General features: G+C 37.8%; 1 protein-coding gene across 2 annotated transcripts in view; it reads left to right on the top strand.

Annotated features, from left to right (window-relative positions):
• Positions 1-17,499, top strand: part of wwc3 (WWC family member 3) — a 127,069-nt gene extending 109,570 nt beyond the window's left edge. For both annotated transcript variants that reach the window (XM_002932795.5, XM_018091556.2), the window contains exons 12-23: positions 2,421-2,538; positions 3,276-3,350; positions 4,021-4,107; positions 4,912-5,104; positions 5,987-6,142; positions 8,939-9,090; positions 9,649-9,811; positions 12,097-12,261; positions 13,103-13,195; positions 14,350-14,580; positions 15,967-16,094; positions 16,801-17,499. In XM_002932795.5, coding sequence (XP_002932841.2) covers positions 2,421-2,538; positions 3,276-3,350; positions 4,021-4,107; positions 4,912-5,104; positions 5,987-6,142; positions 8,939-9,090; positions 9,649-9,811; positions 12,097-12,261; positions 13,103-13,195; positions 14,350-14,580; positions 15,967-16,094; positions 16,801-16,867 — 1,628 coding nt within the window. In that variant the 3' untranslated portion in view covers positions 16,868-17,499. The remainder of the gene's footprint in view (positions 1-2,420; positions 2,539-3,275; positions 3,351-4,020; positions 4,108-4,911; positions 5,105-5,986; positions 6,143-8,938; positions 9,091-9,648; positions 9,812-12,096; positions 12,262-13,102; positions 13,196-14,349; positions 14,581-15,966; positions 16,095-16,800) is intronic.
• Positions 17,500-19,021: the final 1,522 nt, after the last annotated feature.

Here is a 19,021-nt window from a genome sequence, read left to right as displayed (position 1 = left end):
CTCTTTTGTTTCAGGCATTTTAATATTTTCCATAGTATTATAAATATTCAGTGCAAACTAACATTTTCAGGGTCAAAAAATTCACATTAACAGTCCTGTCTTTTTTATGTTTAAAAAAAGTAAGGGGGACAATTTTATTTGATCTTAAATGCGCTTCACAAATACTTGGTACTTTTGTGTTTTTGTTCTGCAGCAGTTGTCTTGGATTTCCTCAAAGAGCTAACAACAGTACTGTAATCTTGTACTGGTTCTTAACATATGTTTTAAATTAAAATTTAGGCGAAGCTGGCCTATAATAAATGAGCTCATAAAATAAGTATGTCAGATATGGTTACTTTGGTGCCATCTAGTGGCTTAATTCAAAACAATGTTGGCACGTTTTCATACCAAATATTTAAGATGTGGATGCTATGGAGAAAAAATAAAGGCATGCTCACTTAAATAAAATTATGTGATTTCACTTATTTAAAAGATCTTCCATAGTCATATTTAAAGACAGAACAACAATTAATTTATGTATAATTACTCATGCTTTCTAGCCTTTCATTTACTTGGTGATACATTCACTTTTGTCTTAATGACATCATCCATGCAGTCACTGATATACATGCACACTTAGGGGCATATTTATTATAGTGTGTAAACCAGCATCACCAGTGATGTTTCCCATAGCAACCAATCAGACCTTTGCTTTTTTTTCTAACTTGTATTTGACTGTTCAAATTTAATTGCTGTTTGGTTGCTATGGGCAACATCAGACTCTTACACTCTATAATAAATATGCTACATTAAAAGGTTTATTTGTTTGCTTAATATCTGCCCTGTAAGTCAAGGATCTGGTACATCTTGGACAATTCAGACAAATAATTGTGATGTTATGTTATTCATTAGCATTTGCTTTCTGTTCCCTAGGCCTTGCTCACCAGTCAAAGAAGTAATTGCTTCATTCTTGCTACTCCCTCATGTCTATATGTAATAAAAGGCACTAAGTTTGCCTGGGATGAGTAATGCATAGCAACCAATAAGATGTTTTCATTTAAACAGGTGACAAGTAAATTCTACCTGCTGATGCGTTACTGCATCTGGACAAACTTAGTGCCTGTTATAACATAAACCCAAATGAATCTAAAATTAGCTAAATACTTTATACAGAATGCAACACAAAAGATTTGGTCAAACACTGAACCAAATATGAACTCTAAGTTGTATTATTTAAACTTGTGGCGTATTCAAAAAAAATATAGTTTTATATTTCCAGTATATGTCACATAACATGAAGTAGGTTATTTATCAGTGTTCATATTGTTTTTCAAGATTTGAGTTTTTTTGCATTTATAATCATGATTTTGAATTATGTGAATTTATTAAACTAAAAAAACACAAAAGAACTCTAATGCAAAACATCAGCATGTGAAGGCTTGCAAGGTGATGTAGTCAATGGGAGCTGTCCTAGGCAAAATTTAAGTCTATTCCAGGATTTTTCAGTTTTTTCAATAGCCAAAATGATGTGAAATTTACAAATCTGAGTTATCCACATTTTTTTTTTCAACTCAGATTTGTAAATAAATGAGGTAAAATATGTGTCTTTAAAAAGTTTTGAAGTTATTCAAAGTAGAAAAAAATACAAAAATTAAACAAATTTACTGTCACGCACTGTGTTTTGTCTTTAAGCAGGGCAACAGCGATGCCATCCTTTGTATGTTATATGTGTGTGAATTGAATCTGCTTGTCACTCAGCAAATAGGGTTGCCACAGGGCCAGAATTGCACTTTCCAGTAAATTTGTAATCCTTAGTTATCAGCCCAACCCCTCTCCCTACACTTTCTCTATTCCCCTGACACCTTCGCCACCTTGTGGCCAAAGAGAGCCCCCCTGAATCCCACCTGAGCTGCCCGCCCCTCTGTCTTCATCATATTATAAAATATGTTGAATTAGTCACTTAATCAGCATTATTTAAACATTGTTGCATATTACACAGCAAACTTAATACTGGGGGGAGCCAGCTGCCTGTTCAGAAAATATTATGCTTGCAGCACCATTATAGCCTACCTTACCCTGTACCCTCTCCCCTATATTCCCCTTATGTATGTATGTGTATATACAGTATGTGGAAGGGATTGTTTCTGAGCAAACAAACCAGAGAGCTCAGAAGCACAATACCTGGTCTTTGTCCAGAATAGTAGCTGTAGCTGGTGCAGTCAGAGTGCACACAGTCATCTTCTATGGAGACTATGGATATTTAAAACAGTAGTTGCAATATTTTATTCCAGACTTCTAAATACATCACCAAAACAACAAAATACAAGCTTTGACATCAACACATTTTGAGGAGAACAGTTTGGTATTGTGTGTAAAAATATGTAAAAGAGAATTCTAATGAGTATGCAATATTAAAAAAATGTTCTCTGTTTTCTTAACAGCAAGCCCCATCCAAGAAGTCTGCACAACAAGGCTACAAGGAGCTTGCCGAGTCTCTGCTGGTCTTTCAGATGACTCTCTCACAAGTGATAGTGGTGTTTTTGAAACTTTAAATAAAAGGTGTGCAGTTTCTACAGTCATTATTCTGTTATGCTGCTTTGCACAACATGCAGTACTATATCAAAAAGGGAAAGCAGTTGTTTGGTAGTGTTTCTTTATGGGTATACATACATAGCACCACCAGATAAGCAGAAAAGAGAGTTAGATAAAGTCTCACAAATTATGCATACAAGAAACAGAAGACGAGGACAACAAAACTAGGCCTTAGAAAAAGATATGGCAACTTTAAGTTTAGTGTAAAACTTGTCAAAAATATTTAAAGGAACAGCGCACGCGCACACACCCACACACCATTTTCCAAAATAAGCAACATAAATAGAACCTATGTTGAACTAAATTCTGCCTATTCCTGTTAATTTAAAAATAATTAATTCCTTCACATCATTATTTCCACATAGTTAGTTTAACTAGAGATAATGTGCTGTGCATAAACAACCCCCCTTCTTTCATTCTTTGTTGTGTTTGTTTGGCTAACATATAAGCAGGAGTCCAAAATGCAGGGGTTATCTGTGCAACTCCACCAAACATGGAGTAACTTTAGTTTTCCTGATTGTCCTGTTTAGCAGCCTCCCTGCATCACATGGGGACCTGCTCTTACTCTCATTACATGAACTTATCTTATGGCCCAGTTTATTTTTTATAAGTCTCATAAGTGCCCAGAGATTTATGTGGCATTGGCAAACAGTTTGCTGGTTATTTGATGTCCAGACATACATAATTATATTCTTTATATTTAGAAATGGAAATGTTGACGATTCTGTGCTAAAGAACAGTGCCAAGAATGAAGAACCTCAAGTACATGTTGGAATAGTGTAAGTAGAATGGGATTTTGTATTTGGTTTCGCTATCTTGGTATAAATCAGCATAAATTGTCTTCCTATATGATTTCTTTTTATAACTGTCCATGTGTAGATATTCAAGATTTCAAAAGTTTTCAGGAATGAATCCATAGGTTTTCAAGTTACTGACAGCATGAATTTTACATGTAGTGCTTTGGGCTAGATTTATCAACAGATAAAAATGTTAGGGTTCCATCCACAGTTGCTGTGAGCAAAGTGCAATTTCGAGTATGCTGTGCCTATTGGCACTGAGTGTGAATGGAACCCTGAAGCTACTGTCTAGTCAGTAGGTGGTTGTAGCTTAAAGGTACCCTGCGTCAGTGGATACAGCAGCGCTCAATTTGGAACTGAAAGCAGAAAGGACAGAGCGAGGCCAAGCACAACTATACAAAGGTGTGAAAGCAAGTACCTATAATCGAAGAGGTTTGCCCCACAACTTACTGCAAGTAGAAGTGCAAGAGTGAAACTGCACTTGCTAACATGAGCCCTTTTATCTGAGCAATTTTTTTTTTATACATTTTTGGTGAATTTCCAGCAAGAAGCAGAAATACATCTACGTTAAGGCAAATCATTTGTATATAGTATAATGCGCATTTGCAAAAAAAATCATGATTTTTACTCATATGCATTATTTGTACTGTAGGTACGACAGTGAGAGTGAATGCCTTCTTGTGCACGTTTTGCAGTTGAAAAATTTAAGTTGTGCCTTTTTCAAGCAAGGGTGCAAAATGTAAGTGCCATAAATATATATTGTCAGATATTATGCATGCTATTATATAACACAAACCCACAATGAACAGACTTTTAAACATTGTATAGTATTTATTGAAACACTTTATAATACTCAATAAATTTAAGTGGTTACAATAAAAAGGAGAATTTATTCTTAAAGGTTGTTTAGCTTGTTTTAAAACCAACAAAATAATCTAGTAGTGTTGTTAGAATTTTTCTCACAAATCATCAATAAATTATATTGGTCACCAAATTAGAAGAACTTAACTGCACACAATGGGTCAAATCAGGGCAATTTGTCCCAGGTTTATCCTGGTTAATCAGACTGCATTACTTCAGCCAGGTTGGCTTGTGTGACCCCCCTCCCAATTTGATCCATCTCTTATTGTTTAAATGGAAATAATAATGCAGTTGTTTTGAAATTCTTAAAGCAGTACTACAGCATTTCAGCATGGGCCCAAGTTCTGCATTATAATGCTCAGACACAGCCTCAGAGATTATAGTTATGGTAAGGTTGGATAATGTCATGGAAACGATTGTTCTGGTTACTACAACATATGTATAGAGATGTGGTTGAGCATTAAGAAGAGTTTTGTTCAGGTCTCATTTGTTTGTGTATTATATTATTTGGTTGTATGTCTTGTTTATGTTTTTATGCTATGCAAACCATTTTGATAGCTGTGAATTCTTGCATACTATATCATTGATGACATAATTTCATTTTGACATTTTGAAATATATTGTTTGTAAAATTTAAAAATGTGTTTTTTTGGTTTTTTTTTGGACATATAAACCTATTTAGACACATAAGAGTCTACCTGCCTTCCCTGGACTCCAGCACACCTAGCACATACTGCTCCAAGGCTCTGGAGTTCCACATGCCGTTGATGTTTAATGAAATTTTCCAAATCCCTATGCATGCAAGCATTCTGAAGCAGAGCTCACTGCAGCTGTACATATGCTCTGTGTGTCCCCAACTTCAGGAAAAACTACTAGTAAGTCATTTTTTTGTCCAGAAGCCTTTATCGATTTCATTTGATTATCAGTAGCTTGAGGAAGTCATTTTCCTGTGCTGTACTTTTATCTTAGTCCAGATTTACCTGCAAACAGGTAGAGAGAATAATGCTGATTCATTTTCACTAAACAACAAAGCTGTATTAAATAAACACACAGCTTAGTAATTTGGCCAACGGTATCTGACCAAGTTAAAACTATGTGTATTTAGAGATAGAGTAGGATTTGGTGGTGCATTATAACTAGGCTTTGTGCAAGCTAAGGCATAATGCACCATTAACAATTACTTGGCACAGCATGTTATATAGTAACCCTTGGCAATGAATCAGAAATGTGCTTTCAAACAGGTAATCAGGAAATACTTGTTGAGTGGTTTTTGTGGGTAACTAGACCAGTAGCAAACTTTATTACATAGAAGGCCCAAATGCCTTCCTCAACCAAAGTAACATTTTACATCACAAAAAGCTATAACATTTTTTGATCCAAGGAAACAGACTAGTGGCTGCTCCAGGACCTTGCAGAACATAGTCATTTTGTTGTCAGACTGTATTTTATTTCTGGTTTTAACTGCAAAATAATCTTGTGCTACATTTAAATGCAGGCCATGGGTCTTGGAGAGCTGGTATAAGTGGAAAGAGAAAATTATATTTTTAAAGGGTAACTGGTTTAGTCCAAAAGGGCATCTATTTCTTGGGTACATCAATAGAGCTGCTCCATTTCAAATGGCCAATTGGTATGGTAGCTATGCGGCAGCCAAAATAAGATGAAGGAGGGGTCAGATGGAAAATAAATAATTGCAATTATGAGAAAAGGCACTTTATGGTCAACTGTACATTTCCTTTGTACATTTTTTATGTTTACAGGGTATTGCCCAGATTGGTTTGGCTGATTATGAAGGTTCCACTGAGATGCATCTCCAGTGGTATCCAATCCAAATGTACAGCAGCACAGATCCACAAAAGGTTTCTGAAATTGAAGACAGCATGCAGCCTGCTGAAAATGTCACTGAAACAAAAACAGTGAGCAACAGAAATGTCTTGCCTATTTAATCTATACTGTAGATCCTCTAGACTAGAGCAATGGCACTAGGCATAATTCCATGCATGTAGACACCCAGAAGATTAATAATTCCAAAATGAAGTTACAACATGCTTGCAATTGCTTCTCAGTGATTTCAATGGTAACTGCCTGGACTCGCAGGAGTACACACAAGTCCAGTGTATTTTTACTCGTAAATGTGACAGCACATGAAACAAATTGTGGTGCACACAAGACATTGTGTGTAAAAACACATAATTTAGCACTTATTCTGAGCTACCCACCATTCTGAGCACAAAGAATGATACATTTGTGCACATAGTTGAAAAAGTGTGCACAAAAGATATTTTGTGTGCACATGTCCAAAAATTAATTAGAGGGTACACTACTTCAGAGCCATGTTCATTTTGGTTCCACTATTTGGCTGTCTGGCAATGGTTGATAGCTGTGCTTGATACCACCTCCTACCTCTGTTTTATTTATTTTGTACCTGCAGTAAAAAACTGCACTAGATCTTCAACTGCCAGTAATTAAATATAGTTTGTATCATTTTGCATTTCTGAAGGAAAAATTGAAATATATAAATATATATATATATATTATTATATTATCACTTCCCCTCAGGCATGGGTTGTTGAGAACAAAGTTCGAGCAGAGGCGAGTCTTTCATGCCCTTTCTATCAAGCTTCAATTGCATGCCATTGAGCAGACTGACTTGCCAGCCTGTCATTTAAAAAAAAAAAACCTAAAATGGAAGAGCTTTATGCCTAAACTTCCTTTGTTGGTGTCACTTGGGTGGGCTCAATTATATTTACCTTGACAGCGGATTATTTTTTCAAAATTAAGACTAGCTGAAAAAACATTTCAGTGATAGGGACACTTGAACAAAGATGGACAGCCCTTTTACTTTGTGGGACTTTTGATAAAATGTATTTGACTTCAATGTTGTTCATAAAAACTACCTAAAGCTAACTGAATTAAAAAAAAAAGAAATAAACAGTTATAATAATTATAGAAAGATAAATATTTTTCATCATGTGCACTGTAGCAGTAACATAGTAAGTTGGGTTGAAAAAAGACATACGTCCATCACGTTCAACCATAATGCCTATATCTAACCTGCCTAACTACTAGTTGATCCAGAGGAAGGCAAAAAACCCCATCTGAAGCCTCTCTAATTTGCCGCAGAGGGGAAAAAATTCCTTCCTGACTCCAAGATGGCAATCGGACCAGTCCCTGGATCAACTTGTACTAAGAGTTATCTCCCATAACCCTGTATTCCCTCACTTGCTAAGAATCCTTCCAGCCCCTTCTTAAAGTTATATAATGTATCAGCCAGCACGACTGATTCGGGGAGGGAATTCCAGAACTTCACAGCTCTCACAGTAAAAAATCCTTTCCGAATATTTAAATGGAACCTCCCTTCTTCTAAACGGAGTGGATGCCCTCCTGTCCATTGGAAGAACCTACTGTTAAATAAAATATTAGAAAGGTTATTATATGATCCCCTTATATATTTATACATAGTTATCATGTCACCTCTTAAGCGCCTCTTCTCTAGTGTAAACAGACCCAACTTGGCCAGTCTTTCTTCATAACTGAGACTTTCCATACCCTTTACCAACTTAGCTGCCCTTCTCTGGACCCTCTCTAACTCAATCATGTCCCGTTTGAGCACTGGAGACCAAAACTGAACAGCATATTCTAGATGGGGCCTTACCAGTGCTCTGTAAAGGGGAAGAATAACCCCCTCCTCCCGTGAATCTATACCCCTTTTAATACAGCTCAAAACCTTGTTTGCCCTTGCAGCTGCTGCCTGGCATTGCTTGCTACAGCCAAGTTTATTATCTACAAGGACTCCAAGGTCCTTCTCCATTATGGATTTGCCTAGTGCAGTTCCATTAAGGGTATACAGGGCTTGCATATTTTTACATCCCAGGTGCATGACCTTACATTTATCCACATTAAATCTCATCTGCCACTTAGCTGCCCAGATTGCCAGTTGGTCAAGATCCTGCTGCAAGGATGCAACATCCTGGATAGAATTGACTGGTCTGCAGAGTTTTGTGTCATCTGCAAACACTGATACATTACTCATAATCAGGGCCGGAACTAGGGGTAGGCAGAAGAGGCAGCTGCCTAGGGCGCAACGATTGAGGGGCGCCAGGCAGGAGCCTCTCCTGCCTACCCCTAGTGCTACTTTGTCATTGCCTCCGCCGCTTAACACTAGCGGTGGAAGCAATGACCGATCGAAACGCACCGCCCCTCCTCCTGTGCTTTGGCGCGCATGCGCCGTTCGGGGGGGGCGGGGAGTCGGCTTGGCCCACCCCTGCTCATAATACCCTCCCCAAAGTCATTTATGAACAAATTAAACAAAAGTGGACCCAGTACAGAACCCTGAGGGACCCCACTGAGAACCTTACTCCAAGTAGAGAATGTACCATTAACAACCACCCTCTGTACCCGATCCTGTAGCCAGTTTTCTATCCATGTGCAAACGACTTCACTAAGACCAATAGACCTTAGCTTAGAAAGCAGTCGTTTGTGGGGAACGGTATCAAATGCTTTGGCAAAATCCAAATAGATTATATCTACTGCATCCCCACTGTCCAGCTTCTTACTTACTTCATCATAAAAAGAACAGTACATGACAGGCATGTCTATAGATACTTGGATTTATATTTTTCAAATAATATAAGCCAAATGTCAGTGTACTGTGGTTATTGCTTGAATATCAAACTTGAGAAAATATACATAAGAGGTGTTGGTTTCTCTAGGATGCAGTGTCCATACTTTTAGCAAGGACTACAGCCCAACTTGAAGCAGTGGAGCGGGAGCTGGCTGTGGAGAGGGTTAAGCTGGAGTACACAGAAGAAGAGATACTGGAGATGGAGAGGAAGGAAGATCAAACTGAAGCTATCTCAGAGAGGTATAACACAGAATTTACTATACATTTAAATAACATAACATACTCCTGTTGTTATATACACATAACAGGAGTCACTGTGCCTTTATATGTAATACATTAGTCATAGTATGAATTGCAAATATTGTTGTCTTTGTTTTGTTGACCAACATATAATATACAAATACATCTACCTGAGCTGCCATTTGACTTCAGGTGACTGTTGCTATAATATGGAAACTAAGGGGGAATTTTTATCCTTTTACACGCGCACATATTGCATTTACATGCACCTGGGTGCATTTTTGTCATTTTCAAAAGCAACCCTCTATTCTATTATCTTTTGAACACATGTCAGGCAGAATATAATGGAATCAATTAATTGATGCATTTAAGTGCATCAAACCTACATTTTAAATGGGCGGCAAAAACAAATAAAATTACACCCCTGTGTAAGAGCCCTAATCATTGCATAAAATTGTAAAGACGGTATACTATCTTCTATTGGTCTCCTAGGCAGAACACCTTAGTCTACTAAATGATTATTTAGCAATACAATATGTTTTCATTTGTTTGCAATAGGAGTTGGCAAGCAGAATCTGTTGACAGTGGATGTCACAGTAACTATAACCAACTGAGTCCTCATTATTCGGAAGGCTGTTATGGTGATGCTGTGCAAGGATCTGCACAAACAGGACAGGCAAATCTGTATGATCCCGTGAAGACTCACAATGAGCCCATTAAGGTAAAAAGTGCATGTTCTCAGTAAAGGTACCAAGGAGGCAGACAAGTGTCTTATGACAGCAACCTGAATAGCACAGCTTCTCATCATTGTTTTGTAAGGCACAATTATGTTCATTGGTTAACTGTACAGTACAGTGGCCTACTAGCTAAAACTGAATCATAGAGCTCATACCTGTATTTTATGTAGTTATGCAGTTAATCATCAAGCCTTTCTCTTTGGGCTCATTATTAAGTTATGTAGAAATAAAAAAATCCACTGGAGAGCCAAATGCTTTCTGTGTTGTTTATTAGTTCAGAGATGCATAGCACTACATGTTTCGGACCGCTGGGGTCCTTCCTCTGGTGCAGTATACAGAACGCATTTGGCTCTCCAGTGGATTTTTTTATTTCTACATGGTACCAATTTGTAGACCTGGCGAAACCTACACCATTGTGATTGAGCCTCCTCACTGAATTTCTCATTATTAAGTTACTTGCTAATGGTATGGGGAATTACAAACAGTGTTTAGAGGATATAAAGAGTTGAAGGGTCCATGTTTCATTTAATAAAATAAAGCAAAGTATGTTAAAGTCTTTTAGCCCATAGACATTACTGATAAGTCTGGCATTAAAAAACATTAAAAGCTACCTGCTAATAGGCTTTCTAATAGTTAATTAAAAAGAAAAGAGGAGAAAGCTAGCACCATCCACACAAATTACACAAATCACAAAAAAAACATCTATATTATCATCCCGATGTTAAATTGGTTTGAATGAGGACCAAGGGATAATGTGCAAATAAAGTATAAATACATAGAAAAAAGGGGGGGGAAAAAGACACACCGCAACAGGTGGTCCCAATCAAGACTTCAAATTACTGCACCACTAACCCAATCAGGTAAGTCTCAGATATGGTAAAATATTAAATAAAACTTAACCTTTATTGTTAATCATTAAAAAAGAGAGAAAGAGAAATTTGTAACTTAAATTAAATCCCCATTAAAAATTGCATGGGGTGATAGTCTGATACAAAATAAACTGTGAGTCTGTCCTTGAGAAAGCTTCATGTGGGCTGGAGCGAAACGCGCGTCGGGCTTGGGGGAAGGAACGGGTGTTGATGTGGGGAAGTGTGTTGGAAAGGGAGGGATGTTGAGGGCGCACGACTGATGTGAAGCAGGGGTGCTACAAAGGGAAACGGGAGGCTGGGCTGCTATCACACGCTTCGGGAGTTTTGCTTAATTGTCGGGTGGTGGGCAGTTAGAAACCAAGCCTTGAACTGCAGCTTATCCACACCCCAACAAGTACATTTGTTTGGTTTACCCTGCCAATCGGGACGACTGGGAAACATGATACACTATCTCCCTTTTGAGTATGACTTAGAAACACGTGTTGCAAATTAATATAAGTATCCTTTTTTGGTGTTCTCCACCGCAGAAGGTGAAGTGTGGAGAATTTAGATACTCAGTGTATCATTTCTGCGTAAACAATATATCCATTTGTGCTTAGAAGGCCAAATGTTAGCAGCCTTACTATACCTCACAGTTTATTTTGTATCAGACTATCACCCCATGTGATTTTTAATAAAAATAGCCGTTTCTAACTGCCCACCACCCGACAATTAAGCAAAACTCCCGAAGTGTGTTATAGCAGCCCAGCCTCCCGTTTCCCTTTGTAGCACCCCTGCTTCACATCAGTCGTGCGCCCTCAACATCCCTCCCTTTCCAACACACTTCCCCACATCAACACCCGTTCCTTCCCCCAAGCCCACATGGAGCTTTCTCAAGGACAGTCTCACAGTTTATTTTGTATCAGACTATCACCCCATGCAATTTTTAATGGGGATTTAATTTAAGTTACACATTTCTCTTTCTCTCTTTTTTAATGATTAACAATAAAGGTTAAGTTGTATTTAATATTTTACCATATCTGAGACTTACCTGACAATAATTGGGTTAATGGTGCAGTAATTTGAAGTCTTGATTGGGACCACCTGTTGCGGTGTGTCTTTTTTCCCCCTTTTTTTCTAATAGTTAGTTAAAACTGGTAAAAACAATGTTCCTTTTATTATATCCACCCCAGAATCATAAATGCAGTATGTTTGCCTTTAGATTTCGCACATATTTCATGCATATTATTGCCAAATCTGTATGCTATGCTATATTTAATTCAAGTTCTAGGTGACAGTATGTTACGTTACAGTATATCTGTCTGTCCAGTTTATTTATTTGTAGGGCCAGCTGAGCTGGAGTATGACCGGCTTTAACCCCCAAAACAAAATTCTCACACTGTATGTATCCTATCCTGCAGGTAGATAAAGAGACCAACACAGAGGATGTCTTTCCAGATGAAGTCACAAATCTTCCGAAAGAGAGAACCTGCCACCGGTCCCGTGGATCTCCATTTGTGCGGAGCAGTACAATAGTTCGGTCCCAAACGTTTTCTCCAGGTGCAAGAAGTCAGTATGTCTGCAGAGTGAGTACTAATAACCTGCATGACAAAGATAATGTCTGATCAGGTATTGCTGAACTATGATGGCTGGCATCCTTAGAAAGATGGGGCACGTTAAAGACCCTATTAGCAACCGGATTACTTTACCCATCTTTTTTATGCCTTTGCTATAACTTTGCAGAGTAGGCAGTTAATTACATGCATCACTTCCTACTGGCCCATCTGTCGGCTCATGCTGTTTTGGATTGACTAACTGAGCAATACTTGTCACTGGGAACCACTGGCCACCCTGGAATTTAGTTTCAGTGAGATCAACTCAGGTGGGATTGCCCTAAGGCTTCACAATTAGATAATACAGGTATGGGACCCATTATCCAGAATGCTTGGGACCTGTGGTTTTCCAGATAAGGTTTGGATCTAAATCCACTAAAAAATAATTCAAACATATATATTTATATATCGGGAGAGAGCCGACACTCACGTCAATCGGGTCACAATAGCCTAGGTGCAGGTCCAGGTGAAAGTACAAGGTGCTGTTTTATTATTACAGGGAAAAAGGCAATATTTTTTAAAAATGTGAATTATTTGATTATAACCCAGAGCTTGTAGCTAACAAGTTTTCAGATAATGGGTCCTAAACACAGATTAAGGTTCCCGATGGACAGACAGATAACACAGTGGTAATATACAGTATTAGGTTACTTTTCAACAAATTTCTCATGCGAATAGAAAAATACCTAAGACATTGTTCATAAATTCTACATTTCCTAATAATGTACTGAATGGGGTGATGGAACCCCATTTTTGGATGCTAAAGATTTTTAGCGTTTAACTGTAAAGTCTCTGTTTTATATTTTGAATTCAGCTTTATCGAAGTGACAGTGATAGTTCTACATTGCCAAGAAAATCACCTTTCATCCGAAATACACTGGAAAGGCGAACTCTACGCTATAAGCAGGTACAAATAACAACTTTGGTGATCAATTACAACTCTTTCTGACATTTGTCGAAGAATTCTGACACAAAAGATACACCATGGTTCTTTTCACTTGGGTGCTATCCTTATTTTTACTTGCACACCACTACACTTAATCCTAGAGCGTGCTGTAAACTCATACAGAGTAATCAGTCAAAGAGTCCCCAACTTCCACCGTGGTACTCTTGTTTCTTTAAGTATTTCTCTTTATACTGAGGCATTTGCCTTTAGCTCCACTGGCAAAGCTAACCACCCATTGGCCTGGGTGCAGTCAGGCCCCCATATGCAGTGCCCTTCCCCACTGTTTCACACACTGCCACCATCGTGTCCTCTCCCACAGAGCTGGGGTCTTTAGGGCCAAAATCTGGGTACCCTTCTTTTTATAAACTAGGTAATACCCATAACACCCCAGGGTCAGTAGGTGTCTTCTTGCCTGTCACAGGTCATGTCTACATTAGGTATGACTAGGAATAATTTATGTATACATTGAATTGTTTAGGGGATTAATGGGGAGTGGATTAACTTCCTTTACTATTTGTAGGGCATTGCCAGCTTTCAGTTGGCTTTTCCTCATATCCAGAATGGTAGCTGTAGACACCTTACATAGTATCAATAATCCAACCATGTATTAGAATCTTCAGATTGTGGCACCCAGGATTCAGAGCACATGTGAAGCAGTGATGCAGGATAAAGTGAGAAATAGAGACCCCAGAATATGAAAAAGAATATGATTACATATATAATATGTTAACCATAAAAATGGTTGGTCTGGACATTAATTATAACAGCTTTATAAGATAATTCTTATTTTAGAATCTATTCAGAAGTACAGTTGTTTGTTTAGTTTAAATATTTAATTTAATAGTGTTTACCTACTTAACCAAGTATTTACAAAAACTCATGGTGCACAAAAAATTTAGATGTAAAGGGTCCAGATCTGGTCATATTTGCAGCCACCACAACTCTAAATGTTCTGCTCCTGATTTACTGCCATTACACAAAGCAGACAGAAACATGTATTCAACTGTATCCAAATGCACAGACTCACTCAATCAGGGGAGACTGCAGTATGACAGCACATCTTGTTATATCTTTAAATAAAGTGTTGCATGAGTTTTACTGATTTTGCTTTACAGCAGTCCTGCCAGTCTTCCATGGCAGAGATCATGGCTCGGACATCTCTTGACCTGGAGCTGGATCTCCAGGCTTCCCGAACCAGGCAGCGGCAATTAAATGAGGAAATAAATGCTCTTAGAGAGCTAAAGCATCGATTGGAAGAGGTACAGCTTCGCGGGCAGAGCGATCTTCCACAGTGGGTGCTTCGAGATGAACGTTTTCGCAGTTTGTTATTGGAAGCAGAAAGACAGGTATTGGACTTACTGCTGATGGTGTCCTCATGCTACAAAAGGATAGATTTTATGGAAGAGATTATAATAAAGTAAAAATATTAAATACACAAAGAGAACAAAAAAATAGTTGTAGTGTAAATTAACCAGGTTAGCAGCTGGGCAGATGTAAAGTGCTGGGGTCAAGAATTTAATTACTACATGGACACTATCTGCAAACAGTCTATTTGTTCTTGCCATGCCTGTGTGGGTACTCCGGTGGGTACTCAGGTTTCCTGGAAGTATGGCCAAATAGTACAGTATCTGGTTGCCAGTGTTTTGCCACCTCTGTAAAGGTCCACAAAAACTACTAGTGATATTACCTGCAGTATACTTTTGTTAACATATTAGGGGTAATTTACGTAGTCCCAATAGTGATAAAAGTAGCAGGCAGTGTTACACTTGATACATTTATTTGGTGCACAAAAAAATAATAAATGTACCCAAATAATAAAAAAATCAATCTTACAAAAACAACAGAGGTTCCTCAGAGTTCCCTGGTCCTTGAGTTCCTTCTTCCTAAAGCAGTGGTTCTCAACCTTCCTAATGCCGCGACCTTTTAAATACAGTTCCTCATGTGACCCCCAACCATGAAATTATTCCTAAGGCCATCGGAAATATGTGTTTTCCAATGGTCTTAGGCGACCCCTGTGAAAAGGTCTTTCGACCCCCAAAGGGGTACCGACCCACAGGTTGAAAACCACTGTCCTAAAGCGTTATCCATCATTGGTTGCCTCATCAGAGGTGGAACACATTAGGAAGGACCATGGAGCACCGAGATACCTCTGTCCTTTAGGTATGGTTGATTTTTGGATACATTTATGATTTAACTGTGCACAAAGTATATGTTTCATGTGTGACACTGCCTACTACCTGTATTACTATATTGTTTCTTCAGGGTCTTGGGCAGTATTCACATGTGTATCAGGTGGCTTACTCCTAAGTGCTATTTCACCTCTTAGTGATTATTTCAAGAGCACTTCCTCCCATGCTGTTACTGCACTTTGTGCCTGACATTGGATTAAAAAATTCAGCTCAGAACACAGCACTGGGAGAGTTGAATGCAGCCCTGTCTTTTCCACCTGCCATAAGGTAAGGACAGGGTCCTGTTGCGCCATGTGCCCACTGTCAAACTGACTGGCAGAGGCATGTGATCTCCAGACAGGACAGGACACAACCTGCAAAAGACATGTCAGATTCTGTTTGTTTTTTAAACTTTGCACTCTGATTATAGCAAATGACCCCATAGTATTGCTAAGAATGCAAATATATGGAAATGGTATTTTAGAATTAGAAAATTGATATGAAAATTATAGATTATAACCTTTTCAATAATTAGCTTATTTATTGTTTATTCTTTATATGCAGACGAGACAGACCAAACTTGAACATCATCAGGAACAAGCTGCAGAGAAAATGCTTAAGAAGGCATCCAAAGAGATATTCCATCTGCGTGGGCAGAATCAGAAGGAACCATTTCAAGTGCAGACCTTCAGGTATATCAAATTACTTCTCTGCTGTTCATACTGAGTATATTTTATTAAGTGAAAAGTAGTAAATAACTAGTGCAGGAATTAGTGTTAAAAACAACATATTTGCAAATGTTAGGGGCTGATTTATCAAAATGTGATTTTATTAATGTTCTGTTCATTCTTATGGAATTTTTAGAAGTGTATTTATCAAATGGTAAACTGTAAGTGTAACTGTAACATTAATAAATACAGTTCTAAAAATCACATAGTAATTAACTGAACAAGGGTGAATTTTTATGTATTAAACTCTTAACTCACATTTTGATAAATCTGTCCCTTAAAGTAGAAGCAAAGGTATAATCACTGGGGGTTCCAAAATGTTAGATTAGTGATTATAATTAACGGTTATAAAGAACGGTGCTCCTGTTTTGCAAAAAAAAACTGCAAAGGCCTGAGCTATTTATGTAGAAGCCATCTTCTTTGGTTCTTCTGTTGATTCCCGTATGGGCAGATGCATTTGCAGTAGAGTGAAAACCGAACTGTGACACAAAACGCCAGCTTTTCACTTTGCTATGCATTCGCTGAAAGTACCCTGGGGCAGTGCAGAATTCCTGCAACTTATTTAGGAAATCCATATTACTTCACCCCAACATACAAACTCCCACTTTCTTCACAAAACAAGCAATTACTGTAGAACCTGCCTAAAAGTTCTTTTCATGCATTTTCCCAGGGAGAAGATAGCATTCTTCACAAGACCAAGAATCAACATACCTCCTTTGCCCGCTGACGATGTATGACATGTTTCATTAGAAACATTGAGTATTGATGTTTGTGTTATCTCCATGAAGTTATTAGACTAAGTTACTTTTATCTCATAAATGTTTCAAAAGCTATTTTTTGTAAAAAATAAAAACAAAAACATATATGCATATATAAATATCTATAATTATATATTTTATAAAATGACTGCAGCAAGGCTTGGTTTTTCCTTGTTGTAACATTGGCATTTGAAGAACAACCTATTTTATAGATCAACTGTCTTGTCTGTGTACAGTGCTGACACTGTTTTATGTGAATTAATAAAGGCTGGAAATCAGAAACAAAGCCAGTTCAGGGGAATTCCCTGGAGTGTAATTTATTTAAAGTGCTCTGTTTTCCTTGAAGGAAAATACCTGCCTTAAGATGTCTTTAGACTGAGTTTCTGCTTTCCGGTGTTCTTTATACAGATGAATTCACCTTGTCCAGCTGGCTTTGTTTCTGGTACCTGAACTGAAATACTGTTTTGCAGTTGGTTTTAGTAGCTTTTTTGCCGCTTCTCTTTAATGTGTATGTAAATCTTATTGCTAAGCACCAACTCTCTTATGTACTGCAATATTATCAAATCCAGATTTGTAAAACTGATTAAAATGGCATTGCATTTTTCAGAGAAGAGTTTGGTTCTCCTTGTCTGTTATGTGAATATATCAGTTATTAGCTGATGCTTCTTTGGGTTACAGCTATCAGACTTTTGTTTAAATACAAGCACATTCTTGCAGGCTCCTCAAAATACAAAAAAAAATATGTAATTATTAGTGATGCTTTTATATAGGGGAAGTACAGGTATTTGTGTAATTGTGTTGATGGAAGCGCATGGAATTAGAGAAAAACAAAAGCAAAACTAGTGCAATACGTACAAAACTTTCTTTGTGACTAAAATGCTAAAAGATTTTTAGCGTTCTAATTTGGTGCAAAATGTGCAAATATATTAAGTGAATCGAACAATCAAAAGTGCTTATATAAGTGCATAAAAGTGCATTGGGCTGATATATAAGCACTTTTGATTGTTCGATTCACTTAATATATTTGCACATTTTGCACCAAATTAGAACGCTAAAAATCTTTTAGCGTTTTAGTCACAAAGAAAGTTTTGTACGTATTGCACTAGTTTTGCTTTTGTTTTTTTCTAATTCCATGTGCTTCCATCAACACGATTACACACATCTGAGACCCATCTAAAAAGGGAGGGTTGTTCTTATGAGGAGGCAGCACACGATCACACAGTTTCAACTATACTGAAGATTTGGTTTCAAAGAACTCCACCATGAAGCGCTGAGTATTTGGGGGACCACCCTATTAACTGTTACACGAAGTACAGGTATTGACTACATGTTTTACTGCACCCCTGCTGCAGCCATATTATCATTGCGATGCACCGAATCCTGGGTTCGGTTCAGGATTCGGGCCAAATCCAGCCTTTTTTTGAAGGTTTCGGCTGAATCCATGGTTCCGGCCACACCGAATACTAATTAGCATAAATTAGCATGTGCTAATTAGCATTTGGAAGGGTTAAATGGTAGAGGAAAAAAAAATTGTGCACGCTTGCCTATTTTTTTTTTTTTTGTAACTTATAATTTTTATTTTTTTTGTTTCACTTACAAAAATGAACATGGCATATAAAGGCATTATCATTGTTCATACATTTGTTGTCAGTCACAAATATGCAATAAAAAAGGAAATCAGTGAAAAAAGAGATATATGAATCAGAAAGGGAGGGGGTATAGGATAGGGGAACATTAATTAACCAGGAGTGAGGGGGGGAGGACCACAGAGAAGCTTAGTTCTGGTTATATGAAAGTACACGGATCTATACTTGCCTTGGGTGGGCAAGTAAGTCCCAAGGCGACCATATTTTTAGACACTGTGGAGTTTTGTTCTGTAGGCGGGCCAGGCTATATTTGAATTGCTTGATATTATTTACTTTTTGTTTTACTTCTGGGAAAGAGGGAATGGTAGGCGTCACTTGGCCACTTGGCTGCAGTGGAGATGCGGGCAACCGAGAGCACCTGATTGACCAGCTTCTGTATATGTTTTGACAGTTGTTTATAGGGCTTGCCCAAAGTAAGGTAGTGATATCTTTTTCTAGGGTTGTAAGCGTAATCTGGCGCAATAATGTCAGGATGTCAGGTCCCCGG

The sequence above is a fragment of the Xenopus tropicalis genome, chromosome 2 (genome assembly GCF_000004195.4).
Source record: "Xenopus tropicalis strain Nigerian chromosome 2, UCB_Xtro_10.0, whole genome shotgun sequence".
NCBI lineage: Eukaryota > Metazoa > Chordata > Amphibia > Anura > Pipidae > Xenopus > Xenopus tropicalis.
Note: the sequence above shows the minus strand (reverse complement) of the source record. Positions and strands in the feature narration are given on the sequence as shown.